The sequence below is a fragment of the Myxine glutinosa genome, chromosome 10 (genome assembly GCF_964187855.1).
Source record: "Myxine glutinosa chromosome 10, kmMyxGlut1.1, whole genome shotgun sequence".
Lineage (NCBI taxonomy): Eukaryota > Metazoa > Chordata > Myxini > Myxiniformes > Myxinidae > Myxine > Myxine glutinosa.
The window spans coordinates 43,210,102-43,224,603 of NC_136270.1; the positions used below are offsets into that span (position 1 = coordinate 43,210,102).

General features: G+C 45.3%; 1 protein-coding gene across 3 annotated transcripts in view; it reads left to right on the forward strand.

Annotated features, from left to right (window-relative positions):
• The window catches only part of LOC137434496 (acidic leucine-rich nuclear phosphoprotein 32 family member B), a 104,429-nt gene that overhangs the window by 58,938 nt on the left and 30,989 nt on the right, over window positions 1–14,502 (forward strand). For all 3 annotated transcript variants that reach the window (XM_068127563.2, XM_078785608.1, XM_078785607.1), the window contains 2 exons: window positions 1,516–1,668; window positions 13,879–14,001. In XM_068127563.2, the coding sequence (XP_067983664.1) occupies window positions 1,516–1,668; window positions 13,879–14,001 (276 nt within the window). The remainder of the gene's footprint in view (window positions 1–1,515; window positions 1,669–13,878; window positions 14,002–14,502) is intronic.

Below are 14,502 nucleotides of genomic sequence, written 5' to 3' on the forward strand. Positions count from 1 at the left end.
CGGGTGAGCTGTTCCTGGAGCGACCGAAGCAGGCGCGTTCGGCACGCGAACATTCTTCTTCCATTTCCCCGTGTAAGTGATCGGGCCCGTGTCTGGGAAATAAGTAAGGCTGCTTAAGTTCTGCCCTGTGTCCCCTTTTCTTCTACTAAATCATTGTAAATAGTGTAAATAAATCTGTTCTTCCTTCTGATTCGACCATTTTGTCTCTTCCATCATTGGCTTAGCATGGTACGAATTAGATCGCTCTGACCGGGTTCTATAGCAAGGTAACAGCACGAGTCACGTGGTACGCCATCCGCTCGGGTGTACTCAATCACGCGTGGTTCATGCAAGACTCGATCCCCGCGTCCGCTGCGGCGTGGGCACTCAAGGTACGTGTGAAATTGTCCCGAGACCATTTTCCACGTCTGCCCGGAAGTGGCGACTCAGTCTCGCGGTTTCGAAGACCTCAGAGAGAAAAAGAGGCTTAATCTCCCCTTTGTAAGGGAACGGGCTTCGAAGATCCGCAACAATATATATATATATATATATATATATATATATATATATATATATATATATATATATATATATATATATATATATATATATGCAGATTCACATTACGAGTCATTTATTTATGACGTACATCATTATGACTTTTTGAGACCTCCCCCGCCCCCCTCTGTGTGCTCCACACATAGCCCTTCCATCCCCTTTTTAATTCCAATCTCCTAAACCTATTTTCCTGCCCTTCCCACTTATCCCACATCCCTTCACTCTCCTTTCTGTCTTGTGTCGTCGATCTGCTGTTCCTTGTCTCAATTTTGACGTTTTCAATTGATCTCCACGATGTGCAATAAATCGATCCCTCTTCAGTCTTCATTAGTTTTTCGGCGATTGCTTTGGATTCTGAAATTTCCTGGAAACGCTTTGTGTATCTTCCTTCATGATAGGTATCCGGTCCTTTCTCCTCCTTAACTTTTCCATTTGTGAAATGTTTCAATCTTCGAATACTTATCCATCAAATCGAACTTTGTGAAGTTGGTGATATGTAGAGATAGTTGTGTCGTCCTTGTCATCATCATATTTGTTGGTCCTTTCCCCCCTATATAGAGATAGTTGTGGTGATGGTCTTGTGCAATCTGCGGCTGCTGGTTGCATCATTTTCTGGGGGTGTGGCTGCAGCTGATGCTATTCCTCTCTTTAACCAGTCAGCTGGAACTCATTTTGCCAAACTTGGAAGGTGACAGGCTGAGTGAACCCACCTGGTGTTATTTCAACAGCATGACAAAGGCTTGAACTCAGGACGCTAAGATCTCAAGCCGTCCCTGAGCCACCTTTAGAGGCCATTTTTCCCTGCAGAGCGGGGGTTGGCCGAGGTTGTAGTTGTTGGCCGTCCCTCTTAACCGTTAAGCCAATTCTAGGCTTGAGGTAGTTGTGTGAGACGGTGATGCGTTGTGTTGAAAGACTGATGAAGAATGTAACTTGTGCCAATGATGGACTGATTTTAAAATTGCTGTGCTTGTATTGTAGTTGTCTGAACTGGTGCTGGATAACTGCCGGGCTGGTGCAGATGGTCGATTGGAGGGCCTCACCGAGGAGCTGTCGGGTTTACGCAGCTTGTCTCTAATTAACATGGGACTCCGCACCCTTGAACACATACCGCGCCTTCCCTGCCTTGAGTTGGTAAGACTTGGGTAGTGAGGAAGGTTTTGGTCAATTTGTTATACATGCCAAGACCCAACAAACATTCTTTTTTTTTTCATAGCGACAGTGGTTCAGTTGCGTCCGGTAACAGAGTTGCCTTTGTTAGGGAATAACCGAACAGCGAGCACTAGTATAAATATAAGTACTGTATTGGTTGAGGCATTGTTTGTGATTTGGTACCATCATCATTGCCGCTATTTCGGTTCTTCTCCATATTACATCCATAAAAGACTGCGTTTTAAATACCACTTCCTTTCCTCGTATCTCCTCCCAAGCTCCTTTCCTGTTTCTTACCCCACCTACCATGTTAAAAACATTGTTTACAAGATTGAGGCTCATGGAAGAGCATGTTGATGAAGGGTGTCAACTGACAGTTGAATAGCGGGCCGAGTGTTGGACACAAACAGGAAGAGAGAGAGAGGGGGGGGGGGGGGGGGGGGGGGGCGGATATTGGTTTATCCCGAGAATAAACCACAGGAACATGCCACACAATTGTTTAAATTTCCATTAAATCAATTTGAAGGTGATGTCACTATCACTTACAAAGTAAGATAAGTATCTTGGAGGACATCAGATGCGTGAGGTGGTTGTCTGGTCAGGTGTATATGAGGAGTCGGCAGGTTTGCAGTGTCGGTTTCCATCTGGATTAAAATCCAGATCAGCCAGTCGCTGACTGGGCATCCTCCATCGTGCGGTCCTTCCTTGGCACACCTGCGCTCCTCACCACATACAAGGCTTTCATCCGCAGCTCAATGGAATACTGTTCCCCCCTCTGGGTCAGTGCTCCTGCCTCACACCAAGCTCGTCTTCACGCTGTTGAAGCCAAAGCTTTCAGAATCATTGGAATCTCCTGCGATGTAGTCAACACCGAGGGCCTTTCACTCACTCACCGCAGGCAGGTTGGTGGTCTTTCTGTCTTCTACCGACTCCTCTCCGGCCTCGGTCCCCCAGCTCTGTCGGTGCTCTGTCCCCCAAATATTACTACAGGTCGCACAAGATCTGCCAGCAACCCTCTTCTGCTGAAACTGCCAAAATCAAGACTCTGCTCACCTTCACTCTTTCATTCCTCTTTTCTCCCGCTTCTGGAACAAACTCCCTCACTCTCTTCAATCCCGCTCCTCCCTCCAGGTCTTTAAAACAGCTGTTCACCACCATCTCTTATCTTCCCCCATCCAAAACCTTGATCTCTTCTACCCCCGTTAATTTCACCCCAGATCCACTTTTTTGAAATACCAACTTTTCCTGGAAGTCCAAGCAGTGTCCATGTGTTTTATACCTTCCCCCCCCCCCCTTCCCATGCCTCCTCCCTCCAAGCCCTCCCCCTCCCACAGATCTCCCGATGTCCCTGTTCTCTCCAGTTGTACTTTACTTGTGTGCTTCCTTCTCTCTCCCCATCTTGTCTCTCTCCCTTTATTATATGTTTTTTTTACGTGTCCATTTGTTTTTTTTTGTGATTGTTAACTCTTACATGAGCCTCGATCTTGTATTAAAAAAATTGGGGTTGACCAGCCTGGTGAGACTTAACACATCGTCGGGAAATACAATGAGAACCATCTTCAAGAACAACGGTATTCGGACCGGCTTTGTAAACAATAATAATTATAATAATAATTCATTTATTTTGTATAGCGCTTTTCCAGAAGCCCAAAGGCGCTTTGACAGAGTGGCAAACATAATGCATAACAATACATGAAAACAACAATTGCAAAAAGACAAGAATCAATAGGGAAATATTTAAAGCAAAAGGAGGGAGAAGGAGAAGAGATAGTCAGGGGTTAAATGCTGTGGGTTGAATGTTGAATGCAGTGTTGAACAGGTGGGTCTTTAGTGATGTTTTGAATGTGGTGAGTGAGGAGGAGTCTCTGATGGTGTGAGGTAGTGAGTTCCAGAGGGTGGGAGCAGCGATGGAGAAGGCCCTGTCCCCCCAGGATCTGAATTTGGTCCGGATGGAGGGGGTCAGGAGGTTGGTACCAGCAGAGCGGAGGTTGCGGGTGGGAGTGTGTCTGGAGAGGAGGTCAGCCAGGTAGGATGGGGCCAGGTTATGGAGGGCTTTGTATGTCAAGAGGAGGATTTTGTACTGGATTCTCTGGGGGATGGGGAGCCAGTGAAGCTTGTAAAGGACGGGGGTGATGTGGTCACGGGTCCGGGAATGGGTGAGTAGACGGGCAGCGGAGTTCTGAATGTATTGGAGTTTATTGGTGATTTTTGAGGGTGAACCATAGAGGAGGCTATTGCAGTAGTCCAGACGGGAGGTGATGAAGGCGTGGATGAGGGTTTCTGCAGCCGTGGAGGAGAGGGATGAGCGGAGACGGGCAATGTTTTTCAGGTGAAAGAAGGCTGACTTTGTGATCTGTTTAGTGTATTTGTCGAAGGAAAGGGTTTGGTCAAAGATGACGCCAAGATTCCGGATGTGAGGGGAGGTGGATACTGGGATACCGTCGATGTTGAGGGCAAAGTTATGGGTGGATTTTGTGAGCGTTTTTGGGCCAATGATGATTATTTCAGATTTATCACAGTTAAGCTTGAGGAAGTTGATTTGAAGCCAGGATTTTATTTCAGTGATGCAGTTTGTCAGGATAGAGTGGGTGTCGGTGGAGACGGACTTGGTGGAGATGAAAAGCTGGATGTCATCGGCGAAGCAGTGGAATTGGAGACCATGACGGCGGATTAAGTGACCGAGCGGGGACAGGTAAAGGATGAAGAGGAGGGGGCCAAGAACTGAACCTTGGGGGACACCTTGGGGGAGGGGAGCAGTGGGGGATTTGCAGTTATTGATGGAGATGAACTGGCATCTGTCAGAGAGGTATGATTTAATCCAAGAGAGGGCAGTGCCGGTAACGTTAAAGGTGGATTCGAGTCGGGTGAGGAGGATAGTGTGATCGATGGTGTCAAAGGCAGCGCTGAGGTCGAGGAGGACGAGAATGTTGAGGTTGCCAGCGTCAGAGGAGAGGAGAAGGTCGTTGGTGATTTTGAGGAGAGCAGTTTCAGTACTGTGGTTGGAGCGGAATCCGGATTGGAATGTTTCATACAGGTTATTGGCAGAGAGATGATGTTTGAGTTGAGTGGCTACAGCGCGTTCCAAAACTTTTGACAGAAAGGGTAGGTTGGAGATGGGTCTGAAGTTGTTTAGGGTGTCAGGGTTTAGACCAGGTTTTTTTAGAATGGGGGTAACAGCAGCAATTTTGAGGGAAGGTGGGACGATGCCTGTAGACAGGGAGGAGTTTATTGTTGCGATGATAAGTGGAGAGAGAGCAGGGAGGGAGGCTTTGACAAAGCTGGAGGGGATGGGGTCAAGAGTGCAGGTGGCAGTTTTCATTCCTATGAGGAGTTCAGAGAGGTCAGTAGGGGAGATTGGGGAGAACCGAGACAGGGGATGGCAGGACAAGGGGGGGCAGGTGGTTGGAGGGGGAGCGGGTGCGGCGGTGGTCAAGCTGTTGTAGATGTTGTCAATTTTGCGTTGGAAGAAAGAGAGGAAGGAGATGCAGTTGTCTACTGTGAATGACTGGGTGGTGGTGTTCAGGGGGCGGAGGAGTTTGTTTATTGTCGAGAAGAGTGCTTTTGGGTTTCCGGAGCCAGAGTGGATAATTTGAGAGTAGTAGGCAGAGCGGGCGCGGGAGAGGGCATCTTTGTAGTGTTGTATGTGGTCCTTGTAGGCTTGGGAGTGAACTGTGAGACCCGTTTTATTGCGGAGTCTTTCAAGTTGGCGAGCACGAGTTTTTATCAGGTGGAGTTCAGGGGTAAACTAGGGAGCAGAATGGGTGAAAGAAACTGTTTTGGTTTTTACAGGTGCAAGCTGGTCAAGGCAGGAGGAGAGAGTGTGGTTGTAGTAGTCAGTGAGGTCGGAAGGGGTGTGGAGGTCAATGAAGGGAGAAGTGGACATTTTTTCAGAGAGGGTGGATGAGAATGAGGTAGGTGAAAGAGCGTTTAGCTTACGGAAGTTGATTGTGCGATAATGCCTTGGTGTTGGGGCGGGGATGTTGATGGTCAGAGTGATGGCTAAGTGGTCAGAGAGGGTGAGGTCGGAGCCATAGAGATGGTGCAAACTTAATCCAGTGGAGCAGACAAGGTCCAAAATGTGACCACGGATATGGGTAGGAAAGTCGACATGTTGAGTGAGGTTAAAGCAGGTGAGTAAATCAGTGAAGTCAGTGGTTATTGTGGAGTCAGTGGAGTCCATGTGGATATTGAAATCACCAAGGAGGAGGATTGAGGGGGAGAGGGAACATAGCTGGGTCAGAAAGTAGGAGAAGTCAGACAGGAATGATGGGTGTGGTTTGGGAGGGCGGTAGACGACAGCCATGACTGACTGCGTGTGACCAGAGAGTTTTAAAGCCAGGTGTTCAAATGATGGAGCAGATGAGATGGAGATGAGGTTGGTCTTGATGTCTTGACGGTGGATAACGGCAATTCCACCACCTCGGCCCTCCGAGCGTGGTTTATTGACGTAGGAATATCCATTGGGTGTGGTGAGGTTAAGTGTGTAGTAGTCCAGAGGTTGTTGCCAGGTTTCGGTGAGACAGAGAAAGTCCAGTTTGTTATCCAGGATGTATTCGTTCAGGATGAGGCATTTGTTGTTGAGGGACCGGGTGTTGAACAGGGTGAGCTTGATGTTGTTTTGAACAGCAGGGATGAATTCAGGTGATTTAGCCAGGGTTCGTAGGCAGGAGGTGCGATCGTGTGGGTTGCTGTGACCAGGTGCGCTGGGACGAAGAGTGAGAGTGCGCAGAGCCGACCAGAGGACGGGGATGGAGTGACCTGATTGCAAATAAACAAACTTACGACCGGAGCCACGGTGAATGTACCTGGGTCGTCGGAGGAGTCCATTTGATTTGATGGCAGAGATGCATGATGGGGTGGAGCGGGTATTGAGCAGAAGAAGCCTTGCGGCGGAGTACCTCAGAGCCATGTCAGGCAGGAGCGGAGAGACGAGTACGAGGCCAAGGTCGAGGAGGTAAAGCGGCAAACGCAGCGGCAAACGCAGCGGCAAACGACTGCAGCCGCTAATCAAGACCACAGCGGCAAACAGCCACCGCCGCAAACAACGGCCACAAACAACGGGAGCGGGCCTGAGGAAATAGTGGAGGAGCCGGGCAGGCGAAGCCAGGAGCAGAGCCGGGACCGAGCAGAGGGCAGACCCAACGGTCAAAAATCCGCCACGACCACCAGAAAAACAAACTATGTACAATGGCCCAGTCGGAGAAGCGGCGAACAAGTAACGCCAGCGTCCTCTCCAGACCAGACCGGAAGCGGAAGTCACACAATACGTTTTGAGTGTGACAGAGACGATGCCAATTTGTGCTTATGAATTGTTAGCTTAGTTCGGACCCATTGAACTTGTTTCAGGTGTCTATCTTCGATGTCAGTTTGTATACTCTTTCACACATTGTTGCTTTTCTTGATGTCCGTTTGTATACTCTTTCACACATTGTTGCTTTTCTTGATGTCCGTTTGTATACACTTTCACACATTGTTGCTTTTCTTGATGTCCGTTTGTATACACTTTCACACTGTTGCTTTTCTTGATGTCCGTTTGTATACACTTTCACACATTGTTGCTTTTCTTGATGTCCCTTTGTATACACTTTCACACTGTTGCTTTTCTTGATGTCCGTTTGTATACACTTTCACACATTGTTGCTTTTCTTGATGTCCGTTTGTATACACTTTCACACATTGTTGCTTTTCTTGATTTATGTTTGTATACACTTTCACACATTGTTGCTTTTCTTGATGTCCGTTTGTATACTCTTTCACACATTGTTGCTTTTCTTGATGTCCCTTTGTATACACTTTCACACATTGTTGCTTTTCTTGATGTCCGTTTGTATACTCTTTCACACATTGTTGCTTTTCTTGATGTCCGTTTGTATACTCTTTCACACATTGTTGCTTTTCTTGATGTCTGTTTGTATACACTTTCACACATTGTTGCTTTTCTTGATGTCCGTTTGTATACACTTTCACACATTGTTGCTTTTCTTGATGTCCGTTTGTATACTCTTTCACACATTGTTGCTTTTCTTGATGTCCGTTTGTATACTCTTTCACACATTGTTGCTTTTCTTGATATCCGTTTGTATACTCTTTCACACATTGTTGCTTTTCTTGATGTCCCTTTGTATACACTTTCACACATTGTTGCTTTTCTTGATGTATGTTTGTATACACTTTCACACATTGTTGCTTTTCTTGATGTCCGTTTGTATACTCTTTCACACATTGTTGCTTTTCTTGATGTCCCTTTGTATACACTTTCACACATTGTTGCTTTTCTTGATGTCCGTTTGTATACTCTTTCACACATTGTTGCTTTTCTTGATGTCCCTTTGTATACACTTTCACACATTGTTGCTTTTCTTGATGTCCGTTTGTATACACTTTCACACATTGTTGCTTTTCTTGATGTCCGTTTGTATACACTTTCACACATTGTTGCTTTTATTGATGTCCGTTTGTATAAACTTTCACACATTGTTGCTTTTCTTGATGTCCCTTTGTATACACTTTCACACATTGTTGCTTTTCTTGATGTCCGTTTGTATACACTTTCACACATTGTTGCTTTTATTGATGTCCGTTTGTATACACTTTCACACATTGTTGCTTTTCTTGATGTCCGTTTGTATACTCTTTCACACATTGTTGCTTTTCTTGATGTCCGTTTGTATAAACTTTCACACATTGTTGCTTTTCTTGATGTCCCTTTGTATACACTTTCACACATTGTTGCTTTTCTTGATGTCCGTTTGTATACACTTTCACACATTGTTGCTTTTCTTGATGTCCGTTTGTATACTCTTTCACACATTGTTGCTTTTCTTGATGTCCGTTTGTATACTCTTTCACACATTGTTGCTTTTCTTGATGTCCGTTTGTATACTCTTTCACACATTGTTGCTTTTCTTGATGTATGTTTGTATACACTTTCACACATTGTTGCTTTTCTTGATGTCCGTTTGTATACTCTTTCACACATTGTTGCTTTTCTTGATGTCCGTTTGTATACTCTTTCACACATTGTTGCTTTTCTTGATGTCCCTTTGTATACTCTTTCACACATTGTTGCTTTTCTTGATGTCCCTTTGTATACACTTTCACACATTGTTGCTTTTCTTGATGTCCGTTTGTATACACTTTCACACATTGTTGCTTTTCTTGATGTCCGTTTGTATACACTTTCACACATTGTTGCTTTTATTGATGTCCGTTTGTATAAACTTTCACACATTGTTGCTTTTCTTGATGTCCGTTTGTATAAACTTTCACACATTGTTGCTTTTCTTGATGTCCCTTTGTATACACTTTCACACATTGTTGCTTTTCTTGATGTCCGTTTGTATACTCTTTCACACATTGTTGCTTTTCTTGATGTCCGTTTGTATACTCTTTCACACATTGTTGCTTTTCTTGATGTCCGTTTGTATACTCTTTCACACATTGTTGCTTTTCTTGAACAGCACTTGGTAATCCTGCGTTAGCTGTTGATGTCTGGATTGGTTTCAGAGCTTCCAGCAGATATCTATGTCTGTGGCCCATCATTATTTCAGCTGGGGTACGCTGTGTTAGAGCACGTGGTGTCGAGCGGTAAGTCTGCAGAATGGTTCGAACTGCGTCTTTGAATGTCTTTTTTTCTGCCAATTGAGCGGTGAGACTTTCCTTGATCACACGGTTTAATCTTTCTACTCCAACATTGTGGGTGGTAATGGGCTGTGAGATGATGCTCTATCCCAGCATGCTCCAATAACGTTTCAAATACCGTTAACGTCCGATAACGTTTGCGGGCCATTGTCGGTGATGATAACTTCATGCAGTCACTATCTAGCAAAGGACTTGCTGAACATGTTGATGATAGTCGCCACTGTCACGACTGGGGTTGGGGCAATTTCTGGCCACTTCAAAAAGTCAGTCACATACTACAACGAGGAATCTTTAGTTGTAGGGAGCAGTGTTTGCTTCACCAAAGATGTCGACTTGAATCTGGTCCACAGTTTCTCTCTCTGGCAAAGGCATGGGTTGGGGCGGTGGCTGCGTTGGTTTAGAAGATTTGTCACTTGTTGCACATGCTTCACAGTCCCTGATTTGCTCTTGAATACACCAGTCAATACCTTGCCACCACAAAGAATCTCTACATCGTTGTTTTGGCTGAACGATGCCTGGATGACTCTCATGAGGCATATTCAGCACGCTCCTGTGGGAATTATAGCACATAATCGCATGGATACAAACAGTTGTGGAACACAATGTTAATCCTGGTGTCAAGTACGGTTCAAGCTCGGGTATTGGTGTTTGGAGAGGCCAACTATTACGGATGAAATTCTTTAGAGTAGGGTCCTCTGTGTTTGTTTTTTTTTGTATTTTTTTTGTATACAAGATCGAGGCTCTTGTATGAGCTAACATTAATGAAAAAAATCAAACGGACACATAAGACGAAATATAGGGAGCGGGAGACAAGATGGGGAGAGAGGGGAAAGCAGACAAGTGCAACATTTGAGAGCAGGGACATCGGGAGATCTGTAGGAGGTAGAGGGCTTGGGGGGGAGGAGTCACGGGAAGAGGGGGGGGGGGGGGTGGAAGAGGTAAAAAAAAAAAAAACACATGGACACTGCTCGGACTTCGAGGAATACTTTCTGAATGCACTGTATATATATTATATAATATAATATCGGTGATGGAGAGGGGGGAAGCGAATGTTCAAGGAGGAGGGGAATTGAAAGAGTTAATGATTGAGGCTTATGCCGTGGTTACGTTGTAGAGAGTATAACCAAAATAAATGCAAGATAACATGCAGAAACGGACCACTGGATGATTAACAGGAAGTAAAAATGGGCAGTAGTTAGACGAGACAAATCCAGAATGGTATACTGTTTTAAGGGCTAGATAGAGGGCTCCATATCCTTATCCTTAGCTCTGGATAAGGATATGGAGGGCTCAATATCCTTGGCTCTGGAGGGAGTTCTCTCTGAGTGGAAAGAAGCGTGTTCACAGTGATCTGGCCTCCAAAGCCAGTCGCCGACTGGGCATCCTCCGTCGTGCGAAGTCCTTCCTTGGCACACCTGAGCTCCTCACCACATACAAGGCTTTCATCCGCAGCTCAATGGAATACTGTTCTCCCCTCTGGGCCGGTGCTCCTGCCTCACACCTAGCTCGTCTTCACGCTGTTGAAACCAAAGCTTTCAGAATCATTGGAATCTCCCGCGATGAAGCTAACTCCGAGGGCCTTTCACTTACGAAAGTTGGTCCGTTTCTTGAAATTGAAATTCCAGAAATTTCATGCAGGCAGGTTGGTGGTCTTTCTGTGTTCTCCCGACTCCTCTCCGGCCTTGCTCCCCCAGCTCTCTCTCTGCTCTGACCCCCAAATATTCCTACAGGTCGCACAAGATCTGCCTGCAACCCTCTTATGGTTAAACTGCCAAAATCAAGACTCTCTGCTCACCTTCACTCCTTCATTCCTCTTTTCTCCCGCCTCTGGAACAAACTCCCTCACTCTCTTCAATCCCGCTCCTCCCTCCAGGTCTTTAAAACAGCTGTTCACCACCATCTCTTATGTTCCCCCATCCAAAACCTTGATCTTTTCTACCCCCGCTAATTTCACCCCAGATCCACCTTTTTGAAATACCGATTTCTTTTCTGGAAGTCCTTGCAGTGCCCTTGTGTTTTATACTTCTCCCACCCCCCCCCACCCCCTTTCCCACACCTCCTCCCCCCAAGCCCTCTCCTTCCCACAGATCTCTCGATGTCCCTGCTCTCAAATGTTGTGTTTGTGTGCTTCCCCTTCTCTCCATCTTGCCTACCGCTCCCCTTATTGTATACTTTGTGTGTCTGTTTGATTTTTTTTTTTTTTTGTGTGATAAATGTTAGCTCTTTCACGGGCCTCGATCCTGTATATAAAAAAAAAAAAAAAAAATCCCCATTGTTTGAAGGATTCTCTGTGTTTTGTGCACTGGTCTCTTCACCTCCCCACTCCCAGGATCATTTGGTACAATGATAAAGCTGAATGTTGGTTTCTTCACCTAATTGCAAGCATTGCCTCTATATCATTTTAATTACTGTACCTGTGAAGCTTCCTGGAGGAAGTCGATTCCGTCAATGAAATGTTTGCTACTTGGCGATAAAGAGTATGTTTTCCCTCTGTATTTATTTTTAGTTTTTATTTTAATTTTATGTTCACTCTGCTTCAAGGGGAACCCAAATGCATTTTATTTTGAAAATAATGGTCTCATTTAAAGGGAATTTACTTTTACCAATCGCAAAGTGTCTAAAAAAAAAAACGGCCCAAAAGTGTCGATTTTGGATTTTGCTAGTGACGTCACATGATAAGCAACCTTGATCCAAATGGCGGTTTACATAGAGAACAGTGTATTTTGAGCTTGGATTTTGATACTGATTCCACTGTCATTAGCAACTCTGAAGGTTCTCACTATGTTGAAACGGATCAGTGAGATTTTGAATAAACTATTGGAGACAGAATTAATGATGGAAACGCTATCGGGGGAATTGTGGCACTATCGTTTTGAGCCTTCTTTGAGCATCCACCATCACAGGCTAACCAGGTGTCCTGAATGTTACAGGATCGTCCCATTTCAAACTTTCACGGGACACCATTTGTGTATGTGGTCATGCTGTGCCGTGTCTGTGCCGTGTTGATGTCCCGCCACTGGAGGGGGGAGGGAGGGTGGTGGCGAGGTGAGATAGGTCGCGGACAGTCCAACACAGGTGTTTGATTCATCACGCAAATCGCCCATGTCCATATGCTGGTAGCTGGGTAGAGACGGTGTTACAGTTTTGAGCGACGGCTGTTTCTTCCGCTTAATCATGTGGTTGGCAACCTCTCTCAATCTTGGCGGTTATCCACAATATCTAGCCATCTCTAGTACTTCATAACAGTGCTCTGTAAAACGTTCCGAGCACAAAAGCGAACATTTTGTAGGCCCGATCCACACTCAGGTATTTCGGACAAACCTCGTCCTAATTCTGATGAAACCATCTTGGTTTGTATTGCTACAACCACCAAGCACGCATCGAGCCGGCATATTTGTAGAATTTCGAAAATGATTTGCCGTTGGAGTTAAATCGTACTGCAGTGTAACCTGTAGACAGTACGATATGGCGGGCAACTTACAAGTGTGATGTCACGGCTGAATGTGAAGAAGAAGACTTCGACTTTTGATTGCAAAATTACCCACTTTATACATCACAAGTTGGAAAAAAGACATTTCGTATCCATTTTGTGGGATATCAAGGGATAGATTAGTGTCAGTGGTCTGTGTTTGGATTCCCCTTTAATGAATATTGCTTAAGTTGCAAATAAGATTATTTTTATTTTTATTTTTAATAATAATAATAATAATTCATTTATTTTGTATAGCGCTTTTCAAGAAGCCCAAAGGCGCTTTGACAGAGTGGAAAACATAATGCATAACAATACATGAAAACAACAATTGCAAAAAGACAAGAATCAATAGGGAAATATTTAAAGCAAAAGGAGGGAGAAGGAGAGGAGATAGTCAGGGGTTAAATGCTGTGGGTTGAATGTTGAATGCAGTGTTGAACAGGTGGGTCTTTAGTGATGTCTTGAATGTGGTGAGTGAGGAGGAGTCTCTGATGGTGTGAGGTAGTGAGTTCCAGAGGGTGGGAGCAGCGATGGAGAAGGCCCTGTCCCCCCAGGATCTGAATTTGGTCCGGATGGAAGGGGTCAGGAGGTTGGTACCAGCAGAGCGGAGGTTGCGGGTGGGAGTGTGTCTGGAGAGGAGGTCAGCCAGGTAGGATGGGGCCAGGTTATGGAGGGCTTTGTATGTCAAGAGGAGGATTTTGTACTGGATTCTCTGGGGGATGGGGAGCCAGTGAAGCTTGTAAAGGACGGGGGTGATGTGGTCACGGGTCCGGGAATGGGTGAGTAGACGGGCAGCGGAGTTCTGGATGTATTGGAGTTTATTGGTGATTTTTGAGGGTGAACCATAGAGGAGGCTATTGCAGTAGTCCAGACGGGAGGTGATGAAGGCGTGGATGAGGGTTTCTGCAGCCGTGGAGGAGAGGGATGGACGGAGACGGGCGATGTTTTTCAGGTGAAAGAAGGCTGACTTTGTGATCTGTTTAGTGTATTTGTCGAAGGAGAGGGTGTGGTCAAAGATGACGCCAAGATTCCGGATGTGAGGGGAGGTGGATACTGGGATAAAATTTTTGTTGTTACAGTTGGATCTGAGTGACAATCGCATTTCCAGTGGACTGGAATTTCTAGCGGAAAGAACTCCCAACCTCACCCATCTTAGCCTTGGAGGAAACCGGGTGAAGGAACTTTGTGCACTGGAGGTTCTGGTAAGCATTCACTCTTCTTCTTCGTTTCATAACACACAATGTATCTGAGTGGCCAATTATTTATTTTTTCTTTAACAGCCTTGTTTGAAATGTCATACACGTACATTTTGAATGCCATTGCAAATGTACAGATCTTGTCGGGAAATGTAACAGTACCTAGCCTATGTTCTAAGATATCTTGGCATTTATTACAACAGTACATATGCACAAAGGAGCCATCTATTTATTATGTACATACATTGAGGGGTATAGGGATGTTTACAAAGTGCTTGTGGTGTGGAGAGAAAAGGCATTTACCATGTTTGCCGACTTGATGAATAGAGGGCTCCAAAGCTAAGCCCACAAAAAAAACCTTCTCACTCGTGTGTAGCATGTAATGTCTGGTTTAAATCACAGCTGTGCCGCTGACGCAGTGCTCATGAAGGTTAGGGCAGGTATTTTAAACCTTGGTCATAATAACGGTGATAACTCGTCTGATCTGGTACTGGATAAATATTCTCA